Source organism: Protopterus annectens, chromosome 6.part0 (genome assembly GCF_019279795.1).
Source record: "Protopterus annectens isolate FY-2018-M chromosome 6.part0, PAN1.0, whole genome shotgun sequence".
NCBI lineage: Eukaryota > Metazoa > Chordata > Ceratodontiformes > Protopteridae > Protopterus > Protopterus annectens.
The window spans coordinates 822,958,153-822,975,808 of NC_056737.1; the positions used below are offsets into that span (position 1 = coordinate 822,958,153).

General features: G+C 34.4%; 1 protein-coding gene across 1 annotated transcript in view; it reads right to left on the reverse strand.

Annotated features, from left to right (window-relative positions):
- ASPG (asparaginase) overlaps positions 1-17,656 on the reverse strand; it is an 856,377-nt gene that overhangs the window by 151,958 nt on the left and 686,763 nt on the right. The window contains exon 9 of the mRNA XM_044073584.1: positions 12,636-12,749. Coding sequence (XP_043929519.1) covers positions 12,636-12,749 — 114 coding nt within the window. The remainder of the gene's footprint in view (positions 1-12,635; positions 12,750-17,656) is intronic.

The following is a 17,656-nucleotide window of genomic DNA, read 5'->3' on the forward strand; positions in this document are numbered from 1 at the left end:
TGGGTCTTGGTAGTATATGAATTGCCTTTGGACATACAAACTAAAAAGATTTTTTTCTCCCTTGTTTGGGGCCCAGGAAAAAAGACGGAGATATTAATAGACTGGCTCCAGGTAAACTCTCAGACCACTTTTGACATAAAACAAGAATTAGTTCTCAAAGAAACCCTGTCATTGTGGAAAATGAGGTTGGGTTGACTCACCATAACAGCTTGTATATCAGACTATCCTCTGAAGTCACATAATCAGTAAAACAGTCTTCCACATTAAGAAACTCAAATTAGCCTAATGAGCTGCTTCGAATGGATAAAGAGCACAAAGCTTTTGAAGTGCAAACTTAAGATCTCATGGAGGAACCCTGTTTTTAAGGTGGACACATATTCAAATCCCCTTTCAAAAACTGCTTGATCTGAAGATGGGCAGAAAGGGAGGCTCCAAGGGCAGACACGCATAAATGGATGACAAATGAACCTTGATAGAGGAGTAAAAAAGACCAGAGGTCAGTAACTCACATAAATAATTAAAAATCAGATGCAGCCAGACCTTAAAAGGGACCTGCTTCCAGGATAGCACCCACTAGAACATATTTTCCAGTTACAAATATATGATTTCCTAGTAGCAGGTTTCCTTAAATAAGTGCTGCATGACCTCAGGAAAATGAGCCTAAAAATGCTATCATCCAGGTAGTCAATTGAAGAGTTTTCAAACTGGGCTGGATCAAATAACACTTATCTTTTTATGAGCAAATCCAGACGGTGGGGAAACCTGTGATAATTGACTTTGGCCAGTATCAATCAAAGATGGAGCCACAGATGCCTGGGCCATAACAGAGCCCTTCTGCATCTTTAAAAGAACACTGGCTATCAGTGGAAAGGATGGAAAAGCATACAGGAACATTTCTGTCCATATGAACGGAAAAGCATCTGTCTTCCAGGCCTGCTTGCAACAAATCATGGAGAAGAATTTCTTAAGTTGTCTGTTATGAGAGGAGGCAAACAAAACTACTTAAGGTGTTCCCAACATTTGGATCAATCCTTGGAAAGCCCCAGGATAAAGTTCAAACCCATGGAGAGGGGGTTAGTCCTGGTCCTGCTTACCTTTGTCTGCTACAAAGTCCTGCTCTGATGAAATGTAAGAAACCTGAACAGCCAAACTGAAAACAGTTTCTCTCTCCTAGGCTATCACGGCAATTTCTTTAACTACCACAACATTCTGGTGTTGTCTGTGAAAACGTGCAGAGGTCCTGGTGAGCAGAGAAGATTTATGGCTTTCAAAGCATTTAATAATGATATTATCTACAATATGTATGTACTTTCAACTGTCGTGAATATTCCACAGACCTTGAACTTTCATATCTTTGCAAACTGCTCCTCACACCTGGCTGAAAAATTTGTTGTAACAGACTAAAGAGAAGGTAGATGGGAGAATGGAAGACCTGGATTCTGAAACTTCTATACAAAAACCGATATAAGGATCTGAAAAGATAAAGGGTGTAGATGCACAATCTATTCTGACCTGATGCACCATTGAATTTTCTTCATCTGAAGTCTTGCCAATGGAATCATGCCCATCACAGAATCCATGTATCTAAGGATTCTAAGAAATTCCCTGGCAGATACCTGGTTTTGATTGGAAAAACTCAGAAAGAAGTATTAGAACATCTCTACTTTGTCTGGAGGAAGAAAGGTCCTTCCCAGAGCCAAACGAAACTGGATTCCTTTAAAGGCAAGAGTACAAAGCAAATTGAATTATTGAAAGAAATGATAATGCAAAATAACACCCAGATTGCTGGTATGGAAAAATCCTTAAATGACCTAGAGGGCAGATTATCTGAACAGGAACTTCAAGTAGAGTTTCTCTCAATGCATAACACATCCTTAATTAGTAAACTAAATGATCTAGACAACAGATCAAGAAAGAACAATCTTAGCATCTATGGCTTGCCAGAAAAAAATGAAGGGGACAACATCATAACCTTCCTCACATCTTGGCTACAAAACATCTTAATCTACAGGAATCCCTCTCTTATAGCATAGAAAGAGACCATAGGTCATTTGCATCTTCTTCACTTTCTAAAAAGGTAAACTCTAATCCAAGGTCTATAATTGTATGCTTTCTTTCTTCACATGACAAGGAACTAGTACTGAAAACAGCTTGGGCTAACTCTCCAGTTAAGTTCAATGACAATATTATTAGATATGACAATGATTATTCGTCTGCAGTAATTATAAAAAGAAGGGAATTGTTACCATTGATTAAGGAACTGAAAAAAAAAACATCTTAAAGTACATCTACTGTTCCCTGCAAGACTTAAAAGTATTCCTTCCGGATTGCACCAAAACCTTTGACACACCAGACTCTGCTGCTACATGTCTATCAAACAACATTACAGATCAAACAAAAAAATGGATTGTTCTATTTATTCACTCAAGCGTCAAGCAGAGAAAAACTACTGGAAAGTAGCAGACAAGAAAAAGAAAAGACTACAGGACAAATAAATATTTTAACCACTGTTTCTTTTTCTCTCTGCAGTTAAATTGCCTTCTGTTTTATATACAATTCTAGTAGAAAAAAACTTCACCATTACAAAACTCACAAAAAAAGGTAAATGCTCCTTTATTTTTCATTTCTCTAATATTGATTATTGACCTTTGGTAATGCATTCATAATATAACATCACACTATTATATACACTGCTTATGGTAAATTTATATTAAAGACATTTATTACAGTGCCTTTTTAAGCAGTTTTAACTCCATACAAAGCAACTTAATAATTGTAAACATACATATGTAGTGTTCACCTGCTCCAAACCACAACACATTGCTTTATATTACTATACTATGGCACCATGACTAAAAGTTAGAAAAAGACGGATCATTCTTATTCCAACTTAATTACGTACATTTTATTGTTTCTGCTAATGAATGTAATAATTCTGTACTGAATTAAATGTTTATGAGTGATATTTGCTAAGTGATCAACATTATATTACCATAGAGACAATTGAAAATGTAATGATTTTACTAATATTTTGCAGCATAGATTTACATTAGGATTTATTTTAATGAATATAGCAGTTTGACTAGTTTATTAAATAATTGCAATCATTTACTGTAGACTCCTAGAGTTTATACTTTAAAATGTTTTAGTTAAGTTAAATGCTTACTTAGATAAATATATTGTCATGAAGTGAAAGAATTTACAGTTATCACTTCACAAGCTCAAGCTGAAATTCTGATGTGTTTTTTACAGTTTACTTACCTTCCTTTCTTGGTTTACTGCAGAGATCGTGAGCTAAAAACACCTCATCTATTTTTCCAAGTCCTATTCTTCAGCTCAAGCATTTCCTTAGTTTAAATTTCCTGATAATAGTGTGACAAGCAGCCCAGACATGACGTAACCACACTAGCTAAAGGTCAAACTACAGATGTTTAAGCTGTCTAGCAATTTAAATTGATAAACACGCTATTTTAATTTTAATTCTATTTTAATCTGCATTGCTTTATAAGCTTATTAGAGGTTACTAGACAGCTCTACTTATGTATATATTTCATTTTAATATTTAAAATGTTTCTATGTGTTTATATTAATAGAAGGTATGAAAAGAACTGTTATTTTTTGTTTTTAATAGAAATCTATGGTGAACTAGATAGATTTACATTATTGTTTATTATAAATGCTGCAGTTTACAATGAGTTTATATGTTATCAGTTAAACCGGAAGCTCTCATTTAGTATGGTGACTGGTGTACATTTACAAATTAATTAGATAAATAGTTCAAATTAATATTTGCCTACTTTCTGTTACAAATAATGCTATTAGACAGACAGACAGGGGTAGACAGGATAGCAGCTTTAGAGGGTGCCCTTGAATGGGTTGGCAACTCAAGTGTATGGTTTCTTTTTACCCCACAGAGTCTATAGTTTGTTCTTTAATTCAGTAATTACTGTTTTACTTCCTTTTTTGTTTTTTGTTTTTTTTGGGGGTGGGATGCCCAAGTATACTAAAAATACAGTAATTTCACTAGTAATCAAGTTATTTTCACCAGTTTTATGTATTTTTTTCTCTACCACATACACATGGTGAGTAATTCTGTAGTAATAGTTTGTCTGAAATATATTTCTATTAATGTGAATGGTTTCAATAATAGTTGTAAAAGGGGAAGTTTGATTTAATATCTAAAAATCTCTAATCCACAACTTATATTTTTACAGAAAACACATCTTCTGCGAGTAGATTTAAACAAACTCAGTATTAGCAATTATTCAGTTTTAGCAAGTTCACATCATAAACAAAAGAAAAGAGGTGTAAAGATTTTATGGAAAACCTCTGCCATTATGCCTAAAGTTATAAATACTTATCAAGATAAAGCAAGAATGCATCACTTGATAACTTTAGAGATAAATGGGATAATATATACATTAGTGAATTTATACTGGAGTCTTGGACTATGAGTTAAAATAGTTAAACAACACATAGAAGGCATTATACATTACTCTAGGGGGAATATAATGTTAGCTGGAGATTTCAATTGCATAATAAATTAAAGTGGCATCTATACACATAGGAAAACTGCATAATTTAAGGCACTGGTTGAATTTACCGATATGTTTAACTTAGCAGATATAAATGAATATTTGATGCAGATTCACTATTTTACACATTTCATTCATACAGGGGTGGTTCTCATTTTAGGATTGATAGAGTATATTTATCACAAGAGTTAACTGCAAAGTTAGATAAAGTTAAAGTAACTGCTTGCCCCTTTTCAGGCCATAATGGCCTTACATTTGAATTAGAAGCGCACACATGATAAAGGAGGCCTATCACTAGAACACCATCCTATATACTTAATTTAATAAAAGATTTTAAGGATTTTTTTAACACATAAATACAATCCTTTCTTGAAATAAACCTCACTGATGACACTTCAGATACATGGGACTCAGTGAACTCTTACTTATATGCCAAAACTAGATTGGTATAATAAGAGAAAACAATGGAATATAGATTTGGTGGAGCTGCAATCAAATACTGACAGTTTAAAACTTAATATTCAAAAGGGGATGAAGCACCTAATTAATGAACTGAAAGAGAAGAATAATAAATATATAGAAATTCTGCATCACAAAACAATGTTTGATTTAGAAAAGATTAGACTTGTTTCTTACTTGATGAATCCTAGAAATCAGAACAGAATTGCAAATAGAACTAAAAAGATAATAAAATCAAACCAACAAAGGAAGTATAGGTGCCAGGCACTAGAAAGAAAGTGTCAAACTTGGAAGGAATATTAGAAGTATTTAAAACACATTATAACAGTATTAAGTCACAAAATGTTGAACTAGAACCACAAAATATAATAACATCAAATCTAAACTACAGGATCAGCATATCAAGTTACTTGATAAACAAATAAAAATGTCTGAACTTAAATCTCAAATTGATAAGTTTAAACTTAATAAAACACCTGGTATAGACAACATTATTCCAGAGAAGATGAAAGTTCTACCTAAGGAAGCAGTAGTTCTATTATTAAAGGTGTTCAATTCATTTAAGGAAGGCTCAGCTATATGTCCTTTTCAGAAATATACAGTAATTGCTCCCATTTTGAAATCTGAAAAAAGTGCCAATGAATGTTCCTCTTATAGACCTATATCCCTTTTGAATGTTGATTGCAAAATGTTCGTGTTAATTCATTTTGATAGAATTAATCAGTTGTTCCTTCACTGGTGGATGAAGATCAAACAGGATTTGTAAAGAACAGGAATACTTATGACAACATTAAAAGAATACTTTCTTTGATTGGTTATATAATTCTCACAAAGAGAAACATGATCCTAGTCAGCTTGGACATAAACAATGCTTTTGATTCCGTTAATTGGAACTATTTATATCTAGATCTAGAAAATTATGGATTCTCATCTAAGTTCTCTCAACTATTAAAATCACTTTATGAGAATTCTTTAGCTTATGTCAAGATTGGGTCATGTTTGTCTAAATCTATATCAATTACTAATGGCACAAAGCAAGGCTGTCCTTTGACTCCTTTGTTATTTGCCTTGCTTATAAAGCCCTTTGCATAGTATATTAGAATGAATATAACATTAAAGGTATACTGGTTGGGAATAATCTAGAAATGAAGGTTCAACTTTTTTCTGATGACATTTTAACATTAAATTACAATAATAATTCAGTATCTGCATTGCTGAAATCAACCAAATAGTTTTGGTTTCTACTTTCTGATCTTAAATTTAATGAAAATAAAACAAAATTGTTGCTCTTAAACTCTGATGAAAAGCATTTAAATACGAAATGTTCTCAATATCTTACCTCTGACAATAACATCAAATATTTAGGGGTCAAGTTAATTAGATATTCAAGTGAGACATTAAATACTAATTATAATATTTTAATTCATATTAAGGGCCTTATACAAAAATGGAACAAATTCTTTTTTACAATGCAGGACAGATTATGCATGATAAAATGATTATCTTTCCAAAATTATTGCATCTTATACAAACATTCTCCATTCTCCCCTCTAAACAGTACATAAAACTGTTTAACAAGTTAATGTTAAACTTTTTTTGGTTGCATAGTAAACCCAAAATAGCTATTAATCACCATTTAAATTAATGTGAAGAGTGGCGGGGGGGCATAAATCTCCCAGATATAGAGGTTTATGCATTATTATCTTCTATAAAGACCTTATCTCTGTGGCTAGACACCTCATACTCAGCTAGATGGAAAGAGATACATGAGTGCATTTGGCTGAAATCAAGTCACTCAATGTCACCGCAATATACTGGGTTAATATCCAACAATTTATTCAGCTTGGTGAGAGAAAATATAGTCCTTGACAAAAGGAAATATATGTTCTACATTTATAACAGATGCACTAAAATTATGCAACAATTATTTAAATAAGAATCCAGATATCAAGGCTTGGATTTTTTTGTTATATCCTATTTCCTGTACCCAGGATTGTATGAATATGTCTGATGTGTCCACAGTAAAAATTCTTAAAGAAAAAGAGTTAATCTACTGGTATGAATTGTTACATAATGGTAATCTTTTAACAATGGAGCAAATTAAAATTAACTGGGCAGTAATGCGTGGCTAGTAATAAAATGTCTTGGGCAATATGTTTTAAACAAAGAGAGTTAATGAATCCAACTATTAGATAAAAAGTCCCTAAATTTGTTGACTATTTCAATTATTTAGTAAATCACACTGTCCAATGAAAAGGTTATTTATCAGAAATCTACAAACTAATTAAAAGTACTAAAATATATTTTAAAGAAAACGTCTGGGATTATTATAAAACAGTTAATAATCAAACTCCTGATGATAATCTGAAAACAGTTAATACTTATTTCTCCTAAATGTACTTCCCTGTCAATCCAATGGAAATTATTTGCATGGAAATTTTTACATAGGTCTTTTTTGACTCCACATAGATTAGAATTAATGTTTAAACAGGAAATTGGTTGCTGCAGATGTAAAACTAAATTAAAGACTGACTGGCAACACTGTTTTTTGACTGTCAATTGCTAAAAACATTTTGAGATAGAGTAAACCAATTTTTACAAACAGTGTTTAATGATAAGTTTCAGGTATCCAAACCTCTGATTCCATTTAATGCCCCTATTCCACAATGCGTATCTAGAGCAAAGTTTTCCCTTCTATGGACTCTTTTACCAACTGCACGCAAGACAATTACAACAAACTAGAAGAGTGACAAATACCCAACTTTTAAAGACTTTAGAAGCATTGCGTTGTCTGTATCCCAGATGGAGTTATCAGCTATCAGGAAAAGAACAGAAAGGATCACTTCCTATTACAATTCCTGGGAAAAAGTGGTAGAAATACTACAGAAAGATGACTGACATTCTACAGGTTCACTTGTTATGCTTTGAAGACAGTTTGTTTGAACATATTAATTTAGGCATCCGTGTAAATAGCTTGTTTTGTTATGTATAGTATTTTTATATTGTCATATGTATTGTTAATAAATATTGTATGTTTATATTTCTATGAGTTTGTAAATCATATTCTTGTTCTATAAAATTCAGTGAAAAATAAAAAAAAGAAAAAACTAATTAGGAATATTATTTCTATGCCCATCTTTAGAAAAAAAAATTAATTATTTTTAAAAAGGAAGTTATTAAAACAAGCATTCTACAGATTGTATTATAACCTGCACTTAGAGAACTAAATGCTTGAGCTTGAATAGGTCAGACTGTATTAGGTCATTATTGTAACAGTTCTGGTTCCAGTTAAGTGACAAATTGACTGTATGTTGTTGCTGACTTTCTAACCCCTCTTTCTTTTTCCCTCAGTAAAGTATTTTCTTTTATATCACTTGTACCTTTTATGTTCTTATATATAACTTGTACCTTTTATGTTTTTCTGCCTGCATAACAAGCTATCACCTAGCTCACTAATCTCTTATTCTTACTTTCCAAACTACATAGTGTTTCAGCTCTTCTGCTGAACTGATTGGCTACGCTCTCTCCTCTAACTGTTTCTGCCCCGCTCCGCTCCCCTCTCTACCCCCTTATCCCACCCACCCCAGGTACTCTCACCCTTATACCTCACTTTCCACACCCCCTTGGGAATTGCACCTATCCGAAACACCTACCTCAACTGAAAATCTCCTCCCACCTGTATCTACCATATTTCCCATTCCTTCTTAACTCCCCTCCCTCTTACACCTAAGCTTATACCTTGACTTTTTCCACCAAGCTTCTTTGAATTATACTATAGTCATAGCCTAACTTTTACTTTGGGAGTTCCTTTCATCCCCTCCTCAGCATGTCTTCTAAAACTAACAAAACTCCATCTATGACCTCTATAACAAAACATAACCTAGCTAAGCTAGTACCCCTGCTTATTTCTTCTCTAGTACTCACACTACCATATCTCTTGATCTCTTATGAAATAAAATATAATTACCACTTTAAAACTTCTCCCAAACAAACTGCCTCAGATTTTATAACCCTAAATTTCACTCATTCAAACATTACATCTACCTCTTGCTACCTCCTAGCCAAATATCATAGACTATCCCACATTAAATCTAATAATCTCATGTTAAGGAAACTAAAATACCTATTGAACTTCACCAGTAAGCTACACTTAGAATATAACCCCTCTACCCTGGCAGATGGTGACATACATCCCAACCCAGGACCCTCAAATACTTCTTCTGAAGCCAGACCTATTATTTCAAACTCGTCCCTTCCATTACCAACCTCTAATTCAAATACCTTACTCATAGGACACCTTAATATCCGAAGTGTCAATAACAAAGTCACCCATCTCCACTCTCTTCTTGAATATCACTCTTTTGATATCTTCTGTCTAACTGAAACCTGGTTAAAACCCTTCACTAAAGATACTGAAATCATTCCCCCAGGTTACAACATTCTGAGACTGGACCGCAATACTCGCAAGGGTGGGGGAGTAGCACTCCTATTTAAGACTGAACTAAATATATCCTTAGTACCCTATGTTCCCCTGGAGATTACCAAGACTGAACTCCTTATTTCAAAGCTGCAACTGAACCCAAATAAAGCCATCTATATTATCTGCATCTATCTACCTCCTGGAAATAACTCCATAATAACAGAAAATATCCTGAGCTTGGCCTCTTCCACCTACCCACAAGAAACTGTAATACTTGGAGACTTCAACCTTGACTGGTCCTCAGTTAATACTAACAACCCAGCCTCTCATATTAATCTCCATGGCTTTACTCAGACAATAAACACCTCTACTAGGATTAATAAACCTAACAACAAGGAAAGTATACTAGATTGGATTCTTGTTAACAAACCACAACAAAAATATCAAGCCGGTACTTTGCCTGATGACATTAGCGACCACAACTTAACCTATATCATAAGATAAAAGAATGTCACTACTAATACCCCTACCTTCAGGACCTCACGTAGTAATAAATATTTTAACCCTATCCTATTTAAAGCTGAACTAAATGCCTGTAACTGGAACCCTCTAAAAACTCTTCCTCTTGAAGAAGCTGTTCAATATTTTAACACCAAATTCTTAACAATTCTAGATAATCATGCACCAAAACGAACTATCAGAGTTAAATCTAAACCAGCCCCCTGGCTATCTAAGGAAACAAGACAAAAAATGTTACTCAGAAACAAATCTTGGATAAAATGGAGAACTAGTAAATCTCCCTCAGATCAACAGACCTTCAGACACTTAAGAAACAGTACCAAAAAAGCTATTCTTTCTGACAAAAAAACTACTATAGTAACCTCCAGCAAGCGAATCACAATAATCCCCAAAAATTCTGGTCAACCTTAAATAGACTTCTTCACCCTGGACAAACTACCACTCCCTCTCCCTCTGGGTCTGAAAAGAATTCTTCCCATGAAACTGCCAATGCTTTCAACTCCTTCTTTACTGATACTATCAATTCATTAGCCTCTCACCTTTCCATTGACAATTCTAGCATCCCTGATCTAGCATCTTCTAATCAACCAACCTTCATAGTACAACCCATCTCCACCACCTTTATCCAAAAATGTATCCAAAAACTTAAACCATATACCCCATCTGCTGACCAACTTCCATCTGAATTCCTCCAAAAAGCAGCTAATGAAATAGCCTATCCCATATCCATTCTTATTAACAGAACTATTAATGAAGAAACCATACCTGATATTTGGAAAATCTCGCACATCATACCCTTACATAAAGGAGGAAACTCCAATGAATACTCTAATTACAGGCCTATAGCCCTACTGTCTCCACTAGCAAAAATCATGGAAAAATGTGTTCACTATCAGTTAATGAATCACTTAACTAAAAATAACATTCTAACTCAATGTCAACACGGCTTTAGGCCTTTTCATAGTACTACCACCGCTCTCCTTTCCTTTACTGACTTTATAAACAAAAACCGCAATAATAATATCCTATCTTCAGCACTCTTTATTGACCTGTCAAAAGCCTTTGATATGGTCAACCACCCCCTCCTCATAAAAATCCTGGATTCTCTTGCCTTAGAACCAAAGGCTATCCACTGGTTTACTTCCTATCTCACTAACAGGAAACAGGCAGTCCTCTGGGATAACAAACTCTCCTCTCTTCTCCCAATTTCTCTTGGTGTCCCACAAGGCTCTATTCTTGGACCTCTTCTATTCTCCCTATTTATAAATGTATTACAAGTAGCTATTCCCCAAGCTACATGCATACAATACGCTGATGACTCCACACTTATTTGTTCTGCTAAAACCATCTCAGAGCTTCAAACTATTACTCAAAATGTATTCCACACAGTTGAAGCATGGTTCTTAAAACGCTGCCTACTTTTAAATGCTAAAAAAACGAAACTCCTCCTCTTTAAACCCACTACTAGGTCCCCCACATTAGACTTCTCTATCTCATCTATTAATGGCACCCTTATATCAGCCGACTCTACTACCAAGCTGCTAGGTGTCATGATTGACAACAATCTTACCTTTGATTGTCACATCAATAATACCATTAAAACTGTAAACAGGAAATTGGGCTCCCTCTACAGAATTAAAACATTCTTAACCCCAACAGCCAAAGTTACTCTTGCCCACTCTCATCTTATTTCCACTCTTCTCTATGCCTCACCAATTTATACTAACCTGAAGAAAAACAATCTCTCTAAACCGGCTAACACTTATAATAGTATAGCTAGATTTGTTACTGGTAATCAATTCAGAACTCATCACTGTCTGAACCTACAGCAACTTCACTGGCTTGAAATAAAAAACATGTTGCTTCTTTCCCAACTTACCTTTGTCCAAAGAGCTTTCTATCAACCTAATAACACACCTGTACTTTCCAACCTTTTTACCCCTTACTCTAACCTGAATTCACTTCGCTCCTCAAGCAAACTCCTAGTAACTTTAACTAAATCCAATAACCTTGCTGGTGACTCCCTCTTCTCCAACACCATTGGTAAATACTGGAATCAACTTCCTATTGAACTTACTTCAATTCCATCTCCTGTTCTTTTCAAACAAAAACTTAGAATTTACCTTAAAAATCACTGGTTATGTCCCTGCTTTAACCCCGACTAAAACTCTAACTTCCACAATTTCCTCTATTCTTCTCTCTCCCTCTCCTTTTACCTTCTATTTACTTCAAAGGTATACTACCTCCACTTTGTAAGGGTTACCTCTCAAATATCCTTTCCTCCATATGGTAACGTTTCTTATTGCTGACAGTTTATAAATTTAACTAATCTACTTACTCTTTTTTCTATTAATGTCTTTCTTTTTTACTTTCTTTTTACATCTTATAATGTTAAATAAGTTGTCCATTTTTATTTCATGAATGTTGAATCTTATGATGTAATACTCATTGTCTATTCCCACCTCATTTTATTCTGCTCATTTTTGCATACTATGTAACTGTTTTGTCTCTATGTGGAGCTTTTCTCCCCGGGCCTCTGCTGAAAATGGAAATATATCCAGTTAGACTAGCCCGGTTAACAAATGTAAAATAAAATAAATAAAATAAAAATTAGGAGATAAAAATGCTATAAACTTTTTACATTAATTATTACTGTTGTGTTGTCCAGTTCTGTATTATTATTATTAAACAGAATAACTTACCTTTTTCTTTTGTTTGTGACTAAGATCATTTTTCCCTAGTACATAGGAAAGTTTCGCTAGAGCTGCTTCAGGTGTCATATCACCTCCTTGAATAACACCAGCAAGACCAAGAGCCTAAGCAATAACAGCAGAATGCATAATGTAAGATGAACAGGGTGTACTACAAAAGGCAAATATCATTTCAGTCACCACATCAGTTACTATACAAATATTGCTAATCAAACATATTTTTCATTTAGTTTCTTTATGGCAGTCATACAGTGAAGGGCCGTAGGGACGACAGCAGCCTTATGTCATGCTCCCTAACCTGTCTATACTTCTCTGACATTTTTGAGCTAGTTTACACAATGCAATGTGCCAGTATGAAAAGACATGCCCTCACCTTACAACTACAAACTGCAGAACGCACAGTCTTGACTAGAAAGTAATGTTATCATGAAGCAAAAGAAGACAGAAAGATCATTACATTAGCCCAAACGTGCCTCCTTTTTCCATGGCTCCCCAAAGTTTTATGAATTATTTTACCCGTAAGTGAAGCACCTTTGCTCTGCATGGCTTGACTGTATAGCTTTACTACTATAAGCTCCAAAAATAGTGACCCAACTTCAGTACTAGTCACTGCTGCCACTATTGCTAATTACACACTAGATGCTTACAGCTTGCAAGTGATTTGTACCAACCTGTCAACAGGACAGCAGCAGATAGTACCTGAGGGTAATGGTATGCCATTTAATACTGTATGCATACCTGCCTCCTAACAAAAGCAAGAAGAAAAGTTTCTTCAAAACACCTGTTAAAATTAGACAGCACAGCAAGGAGTACTAAACAATACAAAGCAGAAACACACACCAGCTGTCATGCCACTCCGTGCACTTTGTTAGAGAGCTAAAGCTAATAGATAACTGAAACTCTTGGCATACATCCCTATGTGAGCAGCTGGACTAAAACAAAGGGGACAATATGCTACCATTTCAAGTAAAAATGGAAAAGGCATCACAGTAGCCAGAAATAAAGCCACTTAAATGGGCATGCAACTTCTCTAGAACAGACATACAACAGTATAGTTTTCATAAAAAATGGGAAAGGAAGGTTAAAAATAAAAGTATTCAAGATATAATTAATATCCAGAAAAAAAATGTCAGTGGAATACAGCAGCAGCAAAGTGACACCAAACAAATTTCAGCCATCATCTATAACATATCAACCAAACTTTAAAAACAAATAAAAATTCTACACGCTTTGCAAATACTTTGGAGCTGCTGAAAAGCATTGCTGAAGCCAGATTCTAGAAATACATTTATACTTCAGATATAAATCCTTATAATATAACTCAATAACTGATGTTACAATCATACCTCTCAACCTCTTAAAGCAAGAAATCTGGACAAAGCCACAAGTAAAAGTGAAACAAAAACCCAAAAATAGGGACATTTTTAAATATTGCTCTTACAAACTTAGAAAGTTGATAGAATAACAGGTTTTGTATTAGCATGCATTTTCTGTAAGGATATGAAGTCCAAAACTCAATATCCTGTCATTATTTTCTAACTTCACTCTTTAAAGATCTGACAATACTTTGGCAAAAAACAACAGTTTTATGAAAAACGGACCAAAAATATGAGGCGAAAATCTGTACGGCTGAGAGGTATCACAATCAAGCATTCCTACTACAGGATTCACAACTTGCAAACAGATTTGGGTATGTAGCTCAGCTGCAGTATGACTCTACATTAAGAGCCCTGTATAATGACAATTCTTATTGGCTAAAATACTGACAATCTGATGCTGAAGGTGTTTAGAAAGAAAGTACAATTCTTTGAAGCAGTCACCCCAAATGTACCACCTTGACTGTTATTAACTGGGGTGCCCAGGTATCATCATATTACACCAGTCCTTCAGCAAATGAACTGGCTGCCTACTCAGTCTCATCCTGCACAAAAAAAAACTTCAGTTTTGGTTTATTTTGCCCCGCATATCTTGGGTCCATCTTACTTAAAGAATTGCTTGACTAGTACTGGCCTATGTGCACTCTGCGCTCTTGAAGTCCATTTGGACTTTTCTAGGGCTCATTTCCTTTTGCTTATTCTGTGGCCCTGTATCTGGAATCTCTTGCCAAACTGGCACATATCGATCCCAATACTAGAAAGTTTGAAACATTTGCTCAAAACTATTTTTTTATTTGGTTTATGATATTTGGTTGCCTATGCTTTGATTTGGTATTCAACAGCTTTAACGTCTGCTCAGAATTATTTGATTTAGGTTTTGATAATTAGTAGTCTGAGTATTATCACTTGTTAATCTGTAACAGTGCTTAGGTTTAAACTCCTGAATAAACTTGAACTGTATTACTGAAGAGAGGTAAGAGTAAAGAGTAGCAATTAAGCCTTAACATTCTGATTTACTCACCAGCAGATCTGCACTGGCTACTCCTTTTATAGCTTTTCTTTTCCATGCAAAGGTTAACTCTGGTCTCATACTGGCAAACACACATAAGTGGATAGATTGACATTCTCATGTGAAACTAGCATGTGCCTTCCTCACTTCTCAGAAACCATCATCTCCAACTAGTGACAAATTTACTTGTGGCAGATAATGCATAAATGACTCGGGAATATCAAAATGCTCAATAAATAACCATATTAGTATTTGTAACTATGGTGCAAGTAACTAGTAACAAGTAAACACAAACAATTCCATACAATGGGGTGGGGGGAGTGGGAAGCGTTCCGTTACAGTAATGTCTTTCCAAAGCTCTGTATTAAGTAAGTATCTCACAAAACCCAGTTATCTGTCTTTGAGGAGGGTCAAAGTAACAGAAAATCCTAGCATCCAGGTAGCATCTCAAGAAATAAATTGCAATCCCTGAAAGGGGAAACAAGATCTAGTATTGTGCAGCCAAATCTATGCTACCCTAGATATGGCTTCAGGATTATACTGTTCTGTGAAGGAAGGTGTAGTAGTCTCAAATGCTACTTGTAACATAACCCGAGTGGAATCAATTCTAAAGTACACTGCAGATGTAACTACTGCTGTAATACCATAAACTGTAACAAAACCATCCAATTCTTTACTGCACATATAATAGAAATAAAGTATTGGGACAACTTTTTTGATAAGTTGCATTTGGGCATATATGTAGCCCTTTTTCTCTTTCACTGAAGGACATAAAAAAGTGATTCTCTTTCCTTCACAGATGACTATTGCCAACAAACACATGTATGCAAGTGCTCTCCAATCTTTCAGAACTATCAAATGAACAGACAGATTCAACAAAAGAGATGGTGCCACCTTTGGCATGACAGAAGGATTGGTTTTAAAGACCTTCCCTCACTGCGGAAAATTGTGTAAGGAAGTATACACATTAATGTTTATAAATGTCAAAGCCTTCTGCCCGAAGTTACTATTACCAAAAGGTTTCTCAGGAAAGGAACATTAAAGCATGTAGAGGCTATCTAATGGTTGAAAGGAAGGTAGAGTGAGCTGATGTAGCATTAAAATTAAGTCTGATAAAGGACATATCTGTCTTACAGTTATTGATGGTCTCAGATGCTGTACTCCATTTTTACATCTGTATTTATGAGTCAGTGGTTATACGTGGATTAACAGGGATGCACTGACACTGCCAAATCACAGTATTTTTATAGAATAATAATCCAGATTAACTTCATAAAGTTATATAAAATAAGCAAGCAAACACTGTACAGGCTATATGCAGGGGTCTAGTGTTTCAGACAATATCTAAAACAAATATTTTTTCTACTTCAGGAAGTATGTTTTTTATGGCATGCATTTTTTGGCTTTCTTAATGTTTCTAAACATCTTAATTAAGCAAGACATTTTTAAAAAAAGTGACGTAGGTGCATATACAGTAACAGAAAAGAAAACAAACCATAACACTTCCTCTATTTTTCATGCAGTATACATTTTAACAAATTTCATTCACTCCAAAATTACATAAAGAGCTCAGTTCCGGCCATCTCTTAAATTACAACTTGTATCATGGAGCTGCACAAAGCTTTGGCAAATGGCAAATCCTCCCTAGTCAGTTAGACTAAAGAAGAGTACAATGCAGTATTCAGCAAACTTTTGTCAGCGTCCTGATATCTAGCTAACCTGCAAGTACTCTGCCAACATGAGTGGTCTTCTTTCACAATGCAGAAGATGCAAGCTTGTGCCTAACCTAGTCGAGTGAGCATACTGACTCTCTGATATCACAGTTAAGTATTCTCTTTTCATTTTATTGCTAGCATAACTTCTTCAGTTCTATATGATAACTCATCAGCTGAATAATGATGCATGTATGCTCTCTTTAAATCTCCACTATTTTATCAACATTTCTACCATACTGGTGTCTTCAGAGACATCTAAAGGTGTTTAGAAGGATTTATTTGATGGGCAATTAAGACAGACCCTTAATTACTGCACAGTTAAGACTGCTATACATACACATTATATCACATATATATATATATATATATATATATATATATATATATATATACATATACACTACATATACACACACACACACACACACACACACATATATATATATATATACACACACACACACACACACACACACACACACACACACACACACACACACGCATACATTTATATATGTGTGTGTGTGTGTGTGTGTGTGTGTGTGTATATATATATATATATATATATATATATATAAAATCTATGTCAGATTATTGAACTTCCAAAACCTTTAAATTCATATGGTCACCCTGCACCCCCTGCTAATTAAATATACCAACTCAGAGATTGCACTACATTGCAGAAAAGGATAAATTTCTCATTCCAAGTTGTACTGCAATCTCCATTCAAAACGTTCGAAATTTCTAAACTTTGATCATATGGTCCCGACCATATGAGTTTTGAGGTTTGAAACTTTGATAATCTGATAGGGACTGGTTTATATATATATATATATATATATATATATATATGTGTGTGTGTGTGTGTGTGTATATATATATATATATATATATATATATATATATATATAT